Source organism: Condylura cristata, unplaced genomic scaffold, assembly GCF_000260355.1.
Source record: "Condylura cristata isolate star-nosed mole 26May11 unplaced genomic scaffold, ConCri1.0 scaffold00015, whole genome shotgun sequence".
Taxonomy (NCBI): domain Eukaryota; kingdom Metazoa; phylum Chordata; class Mammalia; order Eulipotyphla; family Talpidae; genus Condylura; species Condylura cristata.
The window spans coordinates 41909571-41926744 of record NW_004567116.1 but is presented as its reverse complement, the minus strand read 5'-3'; the positions used below and the strand labels follow the sequence as shown (position 1 = coordinate 41926744).

General features: G+C 48.2%; 1 protein-coding gene across 1 annotated transcript in view; it reads left to right on the top strand.

Moving 5' to 3' along the window:
- Positions 1-16879, top strand: part of GAB2 (GRB2-associated binding protein 2) — a 57026-nt gene extending 40147 nt beyond the window's left edge. The window contains exons 3-9 of the mRNA XM_004683242.2: positions 7488-8080; positions 9258-9352; positions 10336-10600; positions 11526-11616; positions 11851-11953; positions 13046-13171; positions 13654-16879. Of these exons, the coding sequence (XP_004683299.1) occupies positions 7488-8080; positions 9258-9352; positions 10336-10600; positions 11526-11616; positions 11851-11953; positions 13046-13171; positions 13654-13797 (1417 nt within the window). The 3' untranslated portion in view covers positions 13798-16879. The remainder of the gene's footprint in view (positions 1-7487; positions 8081-9257; positions 9353-10335; positions 10601-11525; positions 11617-11850; positions 11954-13045; positions 13172-13653) is intronic.
- Positions 16880-17174: the final 295 nt, after the last annotated feature.

Sequence of the window (17174 nt, the reverse complement as noted above, 5' to 3'; positions counted from 1 at the left end):
TAATGTTGCTAAGGGAAGGTAAGACCTATATATGAGAGAGTGCTATGCTATAGTTTATAAATAAGAACACCCAATGTTATTATAGTGGCAGCTCTTTCTTAATTGATTCATAGATACAATGTAATCCTAATAAAAATCCCAGCATATTTTTTCATAGAAATTGATAAGCTAATTCTAAAACTTAAATGAAAACACAATCAACCTAGAATAACTAAACGTCTATAAGAAAACAGCTCTGATTTATTTCCAGGTAATCAAAGATTTTTTTATAGAAAACAAAAATGAGGACTCATAAGGGAAAAAGCCAATTGATAAAATGCTGTTTATCAAAATTTAGTTTTGCTTTTTAAAAAACACCTTTAAAAAAGCAAAATGGCAAGTCAGAAAATGTGAAAAAATATTCAAAACATGTATCCTTACAAAGGATTTGTTTCTAGGAGATTTAATACAACTCAATAAAAAGAGACCACCCATATTTTTTCAATGAACAAAACTTTTGAATAGACACTTCACAAAAAATATATAGGAATAGCCAATAAGTACATGAAAAGATGCTGAATCATCAAAGAAATACACAGGAATACCTCAGTGAGATTTTGCTTCATTTCTACTGAAATGGTTAAAAAAAAAATTAGCTATGCCAACTGTTGGCAAGTAGGAGCTTGGATCTTGCATTATTTCTGACATTCACATCATATTGTAGGTTTTCTGGAAAAAAAGAAATAATTCCTTACAGTTTATAAAATACTTTTACTTTAATTACATCATTTGACTGCTGAAGTAATCTTGTAGGGTTATTTTAGAGTAGGGACTTTGAAGAGAGAACCGGTAATTCATCTCTGCCTGGTATGGACATAAATACATATAATTGGATTACTAAGGGGAAATAGAGTTTACTGAGGTTAATAATACCAACCTGTGCCTATTCTTTTTTCCATTTATGAGGGAACTTGACATAAGGGTGCAATAAATTAAGCATGTTAGAGGTAAAACCAAAAATTATGTTACTTGTACTAAGGTACCAGCCATTATACTTCCTTCAAGTATGAAGTAATTGTATTCTGACAAAAATGAATGAATGTCTCAAAAATCTGACTCTCCCACCTAGCCAGAGTATCTCTTCTGGACAGTAACTATTGCCAATGAAAGGAGTTTTGAACTGACCCGGAAAAGAGTCCTTTTTGTTTTCTAAGACAAATTTGTTTTCACAGGATTTATTTTTGCCCTCCAGTGTTTAGGGCCTCATGCCAGATTCAAGGAAGGCTGTTAAACCTGTAACAGATGATACATTGAGGCAAGTCACATGCCCTATAGAGACATTATTCTGCTGAGAGTTGCGGGAAGTGAAATTTCGAGTGAGGAGATGCAGAATGAAAGTCTCATCGACCCTGCAGCAGTATTTCACCCACAGGAAAATAGTGGATGAAAATTCAGAAACATCAGTGGAGAACTTACCTGTGATTAATCATTTCTACAGCTCTGACTCATTTGCTCAGTAGCTCTGACTGACCTAAGGCAAGACACGCCACTTTCATTTTCATTTAGTTTCACAATCTACAGCTTTGCTCTGTAACCACAGAGAAAGTGAGCTCAAAATTGCTTCCAGAAGGGTTAAGATACAAAGATCCCCTCAACTTTTAATAATTGCAAAGTAGAATTTCCCAAGTTTTCTTCCCTCACAGGAAGGATCTATGTAGAATGAGTTAGATACAGGAATATGTGCTACATGACCCCTTAAGATTGCCAACGACAGTTCTAGAAATCCAAATGGTAGCTGATTCACCTACAAGCATTTATTAGGTTTCCTTAAGTGGGAACATATCCATTAAACATCAAACAGATCCCGTCATCATTAAGGTACTTAGTGTCTGGTGGGGGGAAAGAAGTGAAATCATGGTATTGTATGGCACACAGAATAATTCTGAAAATACGCAAAAGAACAAGTACAAAGCAAAGTCACTAGATAAATTAGGAAATGACTCTTGAAAGACAAGGGAGAGGTTAAGCGTTGACACTGAGACCCAAGTACATGCAGGAGGTGTGGCACAGTAGTTGCCACACTAACAGTCTCTGAGCAGCTGGAAGCCACAGATGGGAAAGGGATGACTTCAAGCTGCTGGCCACAGGAGTATTTTCTCCAAAACTCTGCCCAAAGACTCCCTGCACACTTCCATTTGACTATCTACCTATGCCAGGTCACCCATTTTCCATTTTCCTTGTCAATGCATGAGAATAGTGCCTCTTGAGAACAGTGCCTCTCTCTCAGACTTTTAGGAGCATTGAAAGTGAAATGTGATGTGCCTGGCAGGTACCGTGCTTATTTCACGAGACCTCTGTCAGCCTGTAGCCCTGAAAGAGGTCTCCCCAGTGCCTCTGCCTACAGATAGCGACCCCAGGAAAGCAGCTCAGGACATTATGGTGACATAGGCTTCAGCAAAAGTCTGTACAAACATAGTACAGTCCACAAGACTTCTGGGTTTTCAGAATCCCTGCCCCAGCACCAGTGCTGGGCTTTAAATCAGGGAGTCCAGGAACCTGGGATCCAGAACAGGTTCTATTATCATCTGAGTAGTTAACTTTGGGCAAACTAGTTTCCCTCTGTCAACTCCGTCCTTCCCCGGTCTCTGAAGTGACCTTCAGTCCTCCTCAACATGCATCAGCAGCACCTACCACATGCCGGGCACTGTGCCAGAGCAGGAGATGGCCCTCTGCCTCTGGGAGCGTCAGGTAGAAGTGGGCAGACACCGCCTCAAATGACTAACACCAGGCAGAGTGAGTGTAACAGTGGAAGCCCAGTGAAGGACTGATTAAAGTGGAAAGAATTAAAGGTCATTTAACACCCTGTGGAGCAAAAAAAAAGACATCTTTTGTACAGTTGTGTAAGATTTTTATGCTTCAAAGGAGCATTCTGGAGAAAGGTAAATAATGCAAGCCCAAAGCTGAGACATAGACTATTAGGACTTATTTGGATGAGCTGGAGATGATGGCAGGGCAGCAGGAGCTTGGGACATAGTAAGTAGGTCCTGACAGTGATGTTTCCATCTGCTAACCCAAGGATTTAGGCCAACTTCAGGAAAAACAGTGCAGCACCAGCACTTCATTCATTTATTTATACATTTGCTTGTTCCTTCAACAAGCATGGATTCTTTATTATGTGACAATCACTAATCTGCATCCTGAGAAGAAAAAATTATTAAGACAGATTCTTTCCTTAAGAAAATCACAGACTGGGCCCTCCCTGGTGGCACAACGGGTTAGAGCGCAGCACTGCAAGCTGGCTGCAGCCGCTTCAGTGCGAGTTCGAGCCCCTCCCCAGAGGTGACCCACATGGCCCAGCAGACCTCTCCTGACCTGCCCACTGCTCCCCTCAGCAGTGTACTTTGTTGATCTGCCTGTTCTGCTCCCCACTTTGTCTCTGGTGAATCCTCTCACTGCCCCTGCACCTCTGGCCTGAACCCCAGTTCTGTATGCATAAATAAATAAATCTTTAAAAAAAAATCACAGACTGATGGGGGAAACAGGTAACTATGGTGCGTAGCCCTGAGCGGTTGCCCCTGCTCCAGGCACACATTTGAGCAAGTAATTGATTGTGGAGATAGAGGGTGTAAGAAATAACTTTTAAAGGTGTGCTTTGAGCAGCGCTTGAAGGATAAACAGAAGCAGGCGCTCGTCTTTCAGACACAGCAGCATTGCTGCAAAAGCGAGAGGCTTGATGGCAAGAGACATAGTGGGACTGTGGGTCCTGAGAAGGAAACTAGGGAGAAGATGCTGGAGAGCAGGGCTGGAGCTGGAGTATGCTTAGCCACAGCCCTGAAAATGTTTCAACTGGGAAGTTAGAGAAGTAAAGAAGTAAATGTCAGTAGGCTCAAGGGGCAATGGGAGAGGCCCTGGGCAGATGATGGGGAGGCTGGTCACTGCAGAAGGACTTGCAGGAGGACCTGGACTGGAGTGGATTCAACAGGATCTGATGTCACTATTGGGTGAGAAACAGTAAATTTGGGTAACTCCCAAGTTGCTGACCTTAGTGACCAGTGCCATTCTCATGACAGGAGACTGTAGGGAGTCTTGCTTTTTAAGGTTACACATTGTTGTTTAAGGCTACTATCTGCATGCTCTTCCCACCCCCACTTTGAAGTCTTTGAGGAGCTTCCCACTCTCAGCAGCCCTCGCCTGGCCCCTCCACAATCAGCCCTGCTTTCTACTGCCTTTGCTCCAGCCACAGCAACTTGCAGTTCCTTGAATTTATCAGATTCTGCTTTACCTCTTTGTCACCTCTCACTAGGACACTACTTCCCCTCTCTTGCCCTTTGCTTGGCTGACTGCCAGACTGACTCATGCAGAACTAACACCTTGGAAGACACCCCCACCACACACACTCATATTCTGTACCACCACCACCACCAGGACAGTTAGAATAAATCAGCCTCACACTCGGCCCCTTGATTGTAATGACTTGCATGCATGTCTTCTACTGCTCTGTCCACACCCAGCCCAGGGCCACAGGCATCTCTGGGACCAGTGTCCTGGTCCAGATGGAAAAGGGACAGAAGTGATTGTTAAGTGAAGATTCCAAGTGGCGGGATCCAACAGAGAATTGGAAATCCCAAAGACAGGTGTGAGCGACATCAATACCTTATGTCTACAACTGGGTTCCCATCCTCTGCTCCAGACACATTATATGAGTTCGATGATGTTCAGTGATCTAGGTTATGGTTGTGTGTAGAATGGGATAGGAAGGGAGGACAGACACACGGGAGTCAAGAGAGAAGGGCCACCACAGGGAAGGTCCTTCAGGACTAAAGGATACAAGTTTATAGAAGAGAGAACCTGGTCTAGACACCTGTTTCCCTTCCTCTTGGCAAATCGCTGGGCCCTACTTTCTACCACCATCTGCTGGCCAAATCTGTAACAACAAGCCCACGAGCTGAGAGCATATGTGAGTGCAAGTTCCATGGATAGGTCTCTAAGGTCCGCAGCCTTTCCTCATCCCTCTCACCTTCCATGAACATGCCGGTTCGCATATATCTGAGATTTATTTTCCTTCTACTGGTGAGAAGTTCCAATAACATTTTATCAGATTCCTGAAGATGCTTACAGCCTAAAAAAGGCTAAGTAAGAGTCACTGTTATAAAGATTGTTCTAGAATAGTGAATCTTATCCCCCCACCCCTATGACATCCTAAGAGAACCATCATTTAAGAGCTAGAAAAGTAGATCTGGACCCCTGCTGGCTCAAAATCTTTCCCTCCGGTTTCCCAAGACACTTACACAGAACACAGAACCCCGTCTAAACACACTTTAAAGACGCGGGCTTTTGGAGGGAGCTACAGAACCAGATGGTCCCATAACCATCGAGACCACTCGGTCACGCCTTGGCCAGGACAGCCTGGTGAAGCTCACAGAGCAAGCCAGCCAGTAGCAGTGCTGGACCCTGCACAAATCCTTCCACTTTCAGATCTTCTTAATATTCAAAACCTCTTCTATCCTGACTATAATTTCCCACATAGAAAAGCATTGTTTCCTATGGATTTGTAGACTTTTGGAAAGAGTACTTCCCCCTCTAAATGCCTCTCAGCAACCAGGATGCATGGTAGGAAATAAAGCTGTAGCTTATGTTTGAATAGTTCTTTATAACTTTGACACCAACATCCATTACTTGGTTTATTTTACAGGGTGGAAACTGAGGCTCAGATAAAAGATTTGCTTATTATTGACAGATGCCAATGTAAAAATTCTTTCCACTATCTCACAGCCTTTGATACAGAGTGTGTATATTCTGTGGCATTTAAAGCAGCTAACAAGTGGCTTGTCGGAACTGTTGGGGGAGGAGAGAGACCAGCCCTTACTAATTGCAGCCATTTGAGGAAAGAGAGAAGATAAAATACTGGCATTGAACATCTGTGTGGCAGATAGACTAGACTTGATTTATTTATTTTACATTTCTATGGTTTGTTAGTAGTAAACCGTATTCATGGTCTTCAAAAATATGGCTTGCAGCATTTAATAATGGCAAATTACTCAAAATAGGATAAAAAATGATATGCTTCAAAACAAATATGAAGAGTCAAGAGCATAATGGACAACTTGTTTTAAAGGAAGGAGGCTTGTTTATTAGGGTAAAATATAGAGAACATACAGTTTTACCATCTTAACCTTTTTTTAATGATTCCTTTTCTTCTCTTTTCCTTATTGAGGTAACACTGGTTTACAGCACTACAGGATTTAGGGGAATAGGTTCACATCTTGTCAGAGGTGTTTCCACCCCACCCCACCACCCAACACCTACAGCCTGTTACCGGAGATGGTGAAGGTGGTATTGGGCCCCTCCCACCTTTGTTCCCAACCCCATCCTCTCCCCTCTGGTAACCTCAATTTTGCAGTCATATAGGAAGAACTTGAAATACCTTCATAAAATCATGAAACCAGATCTGAATAAATGGAACAATTACTGCACTCTTAAGTGGAAACATTTAAAAACCCTAAAATGTTAATGTTCCACAAATTGTAAGCCAAAATTCAATTCCAATTTTAATTCACTTCATAATTGCACACCATACTATATAAATTCATCAGATTATTAAGTTTAAAAGTAGTTTTAAGAGAGCTAAAGTGAAAAATAGTAAAGTAAGGACTCGCTTTACCAGATACTAAAAATTTTACTAAGCCACTGTAGTCTATAGGTGTGGTGTTGGTTTAAAAGCAAGCAAATAAATGAGTAGAAAATAAAAGAAATTCTGGAAATAGATCTGCACATAGGTAAGAATTTAATATCACACAAAGGTGGTGGCATTTTAGCTCACTGAAAGAAGAGTTTCCTTAATGAATCTGGGCCCTCCCTGGTGGCGTGACAGGTTAGGACGCAGCACAGCAAACTGGCAGCAGCTTCGGTGAGCGCTCAGTTCCCAGCCCCGGAGGTGACCACATGGCACCTCTCCTGGCCCACCCGCTGCGCCCCTCAGCTGTGTACTCTGTCAGTCTGCCTGTTCTGCTCCCCACTCTGTCTCTGGTGAATCCTCTCACTGCCCCTGAACCTCTGGCCTACCCCAGTTTTGTATGCATGAAGAAATAAATCTTTTTTAAAAATAATAAAATAAATGATACTGACAAAGCTGGCTCTCCGTCAAGAAGAATTTAAGTTGAATTTCTTTCTATAATATGTAAAAATAAATTACGGATGGATTTAAACTTAACTAAACATGATAAAATTCTTAGCAGTATAGTCTGATTTACTAAAAAAAAAAAAGAAAACCTTCCAAATATGTCTTTAGTCACCATTTTTGCAGATGTGTAAGTTGAAGCTCAGAAAGAAAAAGGGCCGTCCCCAAGGTCAAGCAGCTGGTGAGCTGAGATAACCCCAGGCCTGCCTGCCTCCCAGCCCGGGCTTGCTCCACAGGAGCGAGCCGCATGCACTTGGGCCATGCTGCTTGCCGCCCTTGGTGGTCCTGACTTCCTCTAAGCTCCCTGCTGCCTCTCTCCTTTCTCTCTCAGGAGTGCCAGCTTCTCTCAGGGCACCAGGGCCTCATTTCTGATGAGGAGCGACACAGCAGTACAGAAACTTGCCCAAGGCAACGGACACTGTGTCAACGGGGTCAGCGGTCAAGTCCATGGCTTCTACAGCCTTCCCAAGCCAAGCCGGCACAATACAGAATTCAGAGACAGTACCTATGACCTCCCCCGGAGCCTGGCCTCCCACGGCCACACCAAGGGCAGCCTTACTGGGTCCGAGACTGATAATGAGGATGTGTACACCTTCAAGACGCCCAGCAACACTCTGTGCAGGGAGTTCGGAGACCTCCTGGTAGACAACATGGATGTCCCAGCCACCCCACTGTCAGCCTACCAGTTCCCAAGGACAGTGACACTGGACAAGAACCACAATGCCATGGCAGTGGCCACTCCTGGGGACTCAGCCATGGCGCCTCCACCCCGACCCCCCAAGCCAAGCCAGGCAGAAACGCCTCGATGGGGCAGCCCTCAGCAGAGACCTCCAATCAGTGAAAGCAGCAGATCGGTCTCTGCTGCTGCCACCATCCCCAGGCGCAATACCCTTCCTGCCGTGGACAACAGCCGGCTTCACCGAGGTCAGAGTGAGCCCTCGCCGGGATCTGTGGGTGAGGGAGGTCATCAGGGGTTCTTGGTAATTTGCTAGTCCTGAGTCATCCATAACTGGGGGAGACGTAAAGACCACCAGGTCATTGACAGGGTTCAGACCTCTTCTACCCAAAACCCTTCAGAGTTGGTCTTCCAGAACTAGAGGCCAAGCAAACACCCACACTGGCAAGGGTATAGCAGACCCTACCTCAGAGAAGTTGCTGTACTGTATGTAGTAAGGGAGATAGAACATCCTGGTTAACAATACAACACATTGTAGGGTTTAGAAGCCCAAATCGTAGTATTTTATTTATCTATAAATCAAACCAGAGATTTAAAGGATAAATCGAGAGGGCTCGCTCAAACTGGAGCCAACCTATGTGAACTACAGAGTACAACATTAAATCTTCAAAACTGTGTCTAAGCCACACTTGAATCTCTCTGGTTCAAGTCCAGATGTCTATCTGAATTATTTAAATTCCATTGTCACTTGTTTTCTACTTTAGTTCAACTGCGTATACACTTGATGAGAAAGTAAATTAGCTCCTTTCACTTTGCATCTTGATTTATCAGTTGTGAAGCCTGTCCGGATCCACTATGCTGTCTAAACCATGTAGTGGCCCCTGAGAGCGGAGTGTGCACAACTGAACCTCCTTGTTTTCATTTCACACGAAGCCCGTGGTAGGTTCGGAGACTACTCAGGGTGGTGAAGTGGCAGATAGGACTGGTACGGAGGTCCTGACTCCTGGCCAGTGCTCAGTCATCAGCTATCTGATGAATCATCCTGTGCTTTGGAACTGAGATGAGAGAGACGTATAAAAACATGCACCTGCCCATCAGAGAACTCACATTTAGTTGGGAAAGGAAAACACATGTCATTCTTTCCTTAGTACTAGTGATATGGGTGGGTGGGACAGGAAGTAAGGGCTGCGGAGCGAAAGGGTAAGTACCTAAATGAGGGCGGGAAGAGTCCAGGAGGGTTTCTCTAGATGCTGGAGGAATTTCGTAATGGAGAAGTATTGTGCTGGAAGTTATGCCTGATCATTTGCAGTTGACAGTAGTATCTGCTGGAGCATCAGGAAGCCCCCGAGCGGTACTGGTGAGGGCATGGAGATGTGTCAGCACATGACTCAACTGTGCATGCGTGTGGCTGTTCCTCTCTTGCAGCTTCTTCCTGTGAGACCTACGAGTACCCCCAGCGTGGCGGAGAGAGTGCAGGCCGGTCTGCCGAGTCCATGAGTGATGGGATCAGCTCTTTCCTGGTGAGTGGGATTTAGCCAGGGGTCCTCAGGCAGCTCAAGTGGACCAAAGGGCATGTCACAACGAATACTAGACCCCAAGAATGTCGGTGTCTCCCTGTCAGGACCCTGCCTCACTTCTGGTCTCAGTTCAGAGCCCTGGGTTGTCTCCCAGACCACGAATTTGGGAAAGTAGGACACAGGTATCCTGGCCTGGGGATAGATGTGCTACTTAGGCACACTAGAACACAGGCTCTTACCCTGCGGGTAAGCAGGTGGCGTGCAGGCACTGAGCTGGCGGATCTGCGGCGGCGCCCTTACCCCCGAGGTCTCCATGGAAGCAGGTGCCGCCCCCCAGTGTGACTCCAGGGCAGGTGTGCTCCGAGGGACGCTCTTGACTGCAGGATTAGGTTTGAGAGCAGAATCCCAGGCTGCCTCTGGAGGGGTTCACCACAGTTCTCCAAAGTGGCAGGCCCACTGGAAGGACTGAAAGTTAGATGACCGAGGCAGAAGCAGCTTGTTGCCTGTCTGCACAGACAGGGCAGGAGCTGATGGCAGCCCTGATACAGCGTGGCTGGGAAGCACAACTGACCCCAGACCTCACCAGCTGAGGCTACGGCTCCTAATATGTTCTGTGGGCTGCTCAGGGCTGAGATGATGAGTCTGAACTTGAGATGGAGGGTGGGTCCTGAGCCAAGCTTTTGCAGTCCAGGGCCTGTGATACCCTCTGCCTTTGGTCAGGCATCCAGAAAGGCTTATCGGCCCAGCCACCACCAGGTTATTTTATATTAAAGATTTATTACAAATTATAAGTGGGTCCCAAGGGATTGTGGAAGCTAGACAAGACCCACAGATCTGACTTCCTCCTGTCCTCTCTGCTTTATTTGGTTTCCTTCTGACTCTCCAGTGCAGCTGACTCGGTCACGACTCTCTCTGCCATGTGTACAGATTCTCACACCCATTGTTTCTTCCTACCAGTGATTGTTGTTTCTTGTACGCTCCACCAGCCAGGAAAAGCAGTTGTGGGCCGGTCAGACAGCACCACTTCTGAAGACAACTACGTGCCCATGAATCCAGGTTCCTCCACCCTGCTGGCTATGGAGCGAGCAGCTGATCACTCCCAGAGTGTCTACATCCCCATGAGCCCCGGGCCCCACCACTTTGACCCGCTTGGCTACCCCTCTACAGCCCTTTCTTTGCACCGTGGCCCCAGTCGAGGGAGTGACATCCAGCCACCCCCCGTCAACCGCAACCTCAAACCCGACCGGAAAGGTAAGCTCTTTCCCTGCCCCATCTGTGAATGATGTCCAGGGACTAACTGCATTCAGTTAGGGTTCAGGTGAATCCTGTGCATTTCTTGCAAGGAAGTGGTACCTAAGCCACCCACAGCTCTCTCACACACCCCAAATTCAACCCCGTGGTCTGGCATTCTGGGAGCTGGCTGCTGGAACAGGTGCTGGTTCCAGAAGTGCCACCTGCTGACATGTAGCTGCAGAGGGATCATTCCACATCGCTGAATCTTGTTTCTTCACAGTGAAATGGGAGGTGTAGTTACCTCCCAGAGCCAATGAGGGTGATCGTATATTCGAAAGTACTTTGTAGATATAGGTTAGAATCCTTATCCAGTGCTTCATTGGTGTGTTGACTTATTTGTATGTAATATTTACATTGAGTTACATTTAAATTTTTAAGTTCTAATGTATAAAAGAATTATGTATTTTTCATTTTGAGCCTAGGTTTTCTTCTGAAAACCCAGGAGTAAATTGGGGATAGTGATTTCTCCTCCCCAGTTTAAGCATCTAGGACATTGACAGTGGAGCAACAGTGTTGAGTAATGTGAGCTGGTACCCTCGAGACCAGGAAGAAGTCATGAAGGTCAGGCTCTGGTTTTGCCTCATCCTGATGTCCCCTTCCTCCCCAGCAGGATCCAGAGCCTGTGTCTGTGAGCAGCAGGGAACTCAGTGCCCTTCTCCATTTTAAGTAGCAGCTCTTATTTTCATAGAGGCTGTGCTTAGGATATGGAATTTGAAGGCTTGATTTAAAGGCCTAGCAACTTGAGCAAAGATTACTTAACCTTGCTGAGCCTCAGTCTCCCTGTGTGAAACCGGGATGATATATTTGTATGCCATGTGTCACACATGTAGTATGTGTGGTATTCTCGCCATTTCTGATTATGCAACTCTCTGTTCTGATCCAGCAAAGCCAACACCACTTGACCTGAGAAACAACACTGTCATTGATGAGCTCCCCTTCAAATCACCTGTCACTAAGTCTTGGTCAAGGGCCATGTGAGTGTCGGTTGGTGGAAGAGGGGGGTTGGAACAGGCCATCCGGGCTGATGAGGGCAACGGTCACCAGGCCATGAGTCAGGGACGCTGTGTCCTGCCGATAAGCTGTCTCTCATGCTGCTGGGAACCTACACCTGCTGTGCACCAGATCAGTCTGATGATGGCATGTGGGGGTCAGGGGCCAGCTGGAGGCTGAAAGCCTCTCCAGGATTGACTGATTTCTCCCCTCAACAGCCACAGCTTCAACTCCAGCTCCTCCCAGTACTGCCGCCCCATCTCCACCCAGAGCATCACCAGCACGGACTCAGGAGACAGCGAAGAGAACTACGTCCCTATGGTGAGTCCCCTGGGACCTACCTGTCCATTCCTCACCACTCAGCTAGTCCGCTTTAACTCAGGGCGCCCCAGTATCTGATCTAATTTACTTCCGCAATCATTCTTGAGCACATTGTGTGCGCAGCACTGAGATGTCATCAGAGGCAGAAATGGAGACTTGGTCTTAAGGAGCAGAGAAGACCTGCCTCACTGGTGTGCTCCAGTGCCGGGAAGGCCATGCTGCAGGGTATGGGCCTGCAGGGCAGCAGTCTGGGGGAGCTGGAACTTTTCCTGTGGGCAAAAGGAAGCCCTACAGGGTTTAGCAGATCAAATGACTGACTAGCCAGGTGCTTCAGAATCAGCATGGGTGACAAATGCACCCTTCGAGTTAGCCTCCTGCTGTTCTGTTAAAATCTTTTAAAAGTCAAAAATCTTTGCTATTTCCTTATCCTTTTTATCCCAAGACCATGAGCAGATACATGAGTGTAAGCACTGAGCATCTGCTTAGCGACGGGAAAACATTGGCCTGTGACTCACTGGTAATGGCCATAATCGCAGTGTAAGCACAGGAACACACGGCGTCTCCTCTGAGACGTTCATTGAGAAGAGAACAGGTGTTCAACACCTGGTAGGTGCTGCATAAAGAGTGAACCAATGAATTAGCCAACAAAAGCAAACGTAGTTTACCTACTGCCTCTTTCACTCAAAGATTTCAGAAACCTCTTGAAAGGTTGGTTTATCCCTGCTAGAGGCAGGGCCCTACAGCACGTCGGTGGCAGCGCTGCTGGAGGACAAAGCAGGGACGAGGCCACTCTGGCCCCCTGCACTCACTCCTTAACGGCCAGGAAGCAGAGGCTGGGTTTGTTGGGAGACTGGCCGGGAGGTGTCCTGATGCCTTGGCAGAGAGGCAAGATGGTAGAGTAGGATCAGCATGGGCCTGGTCCACACCCCTGAGCACCAGCTGTGCAGCCAGAGGCCTCACACAGCACAGGACTGGTGCGAGGGTTGAACGAGAACATGGGAAGGCTGGGTACAGTGTGTGCCTCCTCGAGAGCATTTCCCTGATAAGGGTGAAGCTGTTTCCCAAACTAACTGGCTTTTCCTTCTCTGACAGCAAAATCCAGTGTCTGCGTCTCCCATTCCCAGTGGCACCAACAGCCCAGCCCCTAAGAAGAGCAGTGGCAACGTTGATTATCTGGCCTTGGACTTCCAGCCAAGCTCCCCCAGCCCCCACCGCAAGGTGCCTGGGGTGGGTGGGATGAGTTTCCTGGGGTGGGATCCTGAGGTGAGGGAGTCTTGAGCGCCACTGTGCGTCAGTCCCTTCACGTGCTCGCAGGGCATATCAGGGACAGATCCAGGAATCCCATGCCCTGCGACCTCACTGTCTGATACTGGGTCCTGTGCGGGACTTCTGGCCTAGGAAAGCCCTTCGCAGGAAGCAAGGCCAGGCACTCCTCAAGGAACATGACCGACGTCCTATGACTGGTCCTGTGTTGGTGCCCAGAAACTTCCTTCCCCCAGATGAGGAGCCACAGGGAGGCGGTGGGGACAGAGCTCAAGGCCTAGATACTTCCACTAGGAAAGGGGTTATTGCCTCCAACAGTAGGGGTTCAGCATTTAAAGCTACTTTCGGAGAAGGAAGACAGGCTCCTGAAGCCAGTTAACTGGCAGAGCCTACCTGCTCCCCACCTTGCTGACAGCCAATTCCACTCTGTCCCCTAGCCATCCACGTCATCCGTCACTTCCGATGAGAAGGTAGACTACGTCCAAGTGGACAAGGAGAAGACCCAGGCCCTGCAGAACACCATGCAGGAGTGGACAGATGTGCGACAGTCCTCGGAGCCTTCCAAGGGCGCCAAGCTGTGACTTGGGGGCTTGCCACGCCTGGAGAGGGGCCAGGAGGCAGCGTTTCTGGAACTGCCTCCACTCTAACCCCCTCTCTCATCCCCCATCACCCCCTCAGCCACCGCCTCCTTACTTTGCCACTCTGGCCTTCAAAGCACTTGACATCAGGGACCCTGAACCCTTCCCCTGGGAGGTAAGGGCCTGAGTGAGGCACTTCCTCTTCCCACTCGATCCACCTTTGGTTTTCTTAATCATGGCCGAGCCTCAACCCACCTTAGTTAGAGCTATTGCCAAAAAACATCCTTCAGCCTCTTCCTGACCTTTAGATCTGAAGCTCTACCAGATATCTGGAGGGAGGTATTGGGGCTCTGAGCCAGATTCCAACCTTATCTTGTCACCTCCCTCAGCCTCCTTCCCTTCAGCTATGGGGCTACCTCTCCTGCAGTCCACAAAGCCAAGTCATCTCGCTGACCCAGGGAGCCATGGACCAGCAGACCAAAGTAGACATAAACTTCTTCATCCCTGTCTGCCTTGGCAAGGGAGAGGCAAGGCCACCGAAAGATAAGGTTAGAGGTGGTCTTAAAGGTAGCTGGCATTAGCGCCCCAGAGGTGGCAAGACAGCTGTTGTGTACAGGAGAGGCAGAAGGCTGAGGACAAAAGGGAACCTGAGGCTGGGTGAACAAGGAGCTGGGCTTGGAGCTGACAAGAACACTGCAGGACCGCACCCCCAGAAGTGTGGCTCTAAGCCACTCTGGGATGGAATATGCTCGTCAGCCAGTGAGAGCACCGGCTTGGGCTGTGCTGGGCGTGGCAGCATGTAGTGGGAGCAATGCAGCATGAGAAATGGAGTAGGGGGCACAGAAGGATGCAGGGCTGGAGAGGCAGCCATGGAACAAGCTCGGCAGAGGCACAGGAGATTGCAGGAAGGAGTGTGCAGCACAGGCCTTTTGCAGGCGGTGCAGGACACAGATGCGGTGACAGGTGGGCAAATGCAGGTGGAACAGAAAGTGAAAGGTGTTAAGTCACATCAGGAGGGCGGCGTGATGCGGGCAGTTCCAGGACGCTAGCACTAGGTAAAGCAAGCAGACCAAAAGGGAGGGCATACGGAACGGGCTGGCTGCCCGTTCCAGGTCCCACTCTGGCCTCAAACTTGACTACAGGGAGGCCAGGCCCCTCCTCCCATAGCTTGAAAGGTCATCAGATGAGCATCCTGCCAGAGACAGGAAGTAGGGCATCATCCTGGCCCTTCATACCTAGCCTGTGGGATCTGAATCTTCTTGAGCAAATTCAAATACAAAAGTTTCAGAGACAACTGGGCTGACCTGATGTCGTCTCATCCTACCCGGGTGAAGAGACCTTCCTCCCCCACACAACAGCTTCTACCTACCATGTGTCTGAGAATGGCTACTGCTTACCATGTGGCGCCTGTGAGCACACGCCCACTGCAGCCCCAAGGCCTGACCGTCCCTGAGCAAATCCCATCTGGGAGGACTGACTTTCTCAGTAGTAGGCCTAGTATTCGTTCTCAACAGCCACTGGCTACTGTAGCTGGACTCTGGGCTAGGCACTAAAGACACAGGCACTAATCAGACTTGGGGTCCCTGTACTTGAGGCCATGGTTAGTGAGAAGACAACACTGCTGATGGACTGCTGAGGAAGCAAGGGGTAGAGTAGAGAGGGGTGAAAGTTTCTAGGAAAAGGCCCTGAGACAGGCTGTGGGGTGGAGAAGTGATGTGAAAGCCCGGTGTTTTGAGAATAACTGGTCTCGGAGAGGATGGGTCTGGCCACTCGCCTGCACTTCCTGAGCATGCGGTGATGTGAAGGAGCCTGGTTGGATCTCCTGTGACAGGCAGGTCTAACCTCCAGCAGGGCCTCATTCCAGCTCTTGGTTCCCACAACTCCCATCCCTTCAGGGTGGAGAGAGAAGTGAAAGGAAGCATGAGAGGAAGAATGTGGCCTGTTGAAAGCAGAGATGCTCACAAGCCCCGAGTCACCACACGTTAGTACACACCTATTGGCCCAGTTTAAAACCTGTGGTCTATCCATGGGTCAGAGCCCACCACTCCTGTTGGCCTGGCAAGGCCTGACACCAGAATGGAGATAATTCTCAGCCATCATAACTCAAACAAAGCCTCAGCCTGTCTGGGACGCGCCAAGCAATGGCTGTCCTTGTCCACTTGCGGCTCTAGAGGGAGTGTCAGCCACAGGGAGACGAAGTCGGATATGGGGTCAGATGGTCTCGGAGCGGGGGGGCGGTCACTCTGCTCTGTGACTTTTCTCTTAAAGGTCAGGACCACCAGGGACCAGAGCCTTAGCCCTTTAACCCAGTCCCCTCCCTAGGTTAATTTCGGTAACGTCTACATTTGAGACCACTCAGATACACCCCGCTCCTGAGACAGAAGCACAACCATTCTGAAGTGACTGGAGTATGAGCTCAGCTCCAGTCTGCCCTTCACCTGAGGCTAAGGCCTCAGCCGAAGCCATGGCCAGCTAGCACCCCGCTCCCCCAGAGGTCTGGAAAATTCAGGGCAGGAGGCTGATGCGCACACCCTTCCCTGTTCTGGGCTTTCATCTGCAAAGTGGGGACACCTGGCAGGCCACCTGAGCTCCAGAGCCCTCCTACAGGGGCCCTTGTGCTGGGATTCTCAAGTTTTCTGGGGCCACAGCAGGTTGCCTCTGAGGGGCCCACTGGAGCTTGAGGCTGTCGTGTGGTGTATGTGTTCTTGTGTGTTGGTTAAATGTGTCTTGAAACTTTAGAATCATTTCACACAGAGCTGTCGGTATTTGTTGGGACAAGAAAATGGGCTAGAAGCCCAATCTTGAGTTCTTTCCCTGTTGCCATTTAAAATTGACATTTAATTTTTCAAATCACTTGTTGGTGCCTAATCACTTAAGTTATTAATTTATTCTGTTCTGTTTTCTTTAAAACAAAATTTGTAACACCTATTTATCCTGTGAGTAGGTCTGGGGTGGGGTGGGAACATGTTTTGGTAGGTCCTGGTTTCTGCTGTGGTGACACATGGTACAGGCTGGAGCTCGCAGGGCCCTTTGTACTGTGGTATTGAGCAGGACAACAATAAAGTCCATTAGAAGCAACCAGAAAGGGCTGCCGAGTCTGCTTGTCTGCGGAAGACGGACACACTCCCACTTGGACCCCAGCACCGCAGCGGGGTGCCCATGAGCAGCCTTCGGCTTCTCAAACAAACCGTTCAGAATGGTTTCTCATGAGCCTAGGAAGGCTGGTGTGTGCCAGCCTGTTCCACTTTCACCATAACAAAGAACCAGGTAGTTTTCCTGGCTGGGAACAAGAACGAATCCTCCTTACCTCAGAGTCTGTATTTCTGATGTATAAAATGGAAATTGCAGCAGCATCTGCCCATTCATCTTTCTTAGAAGGT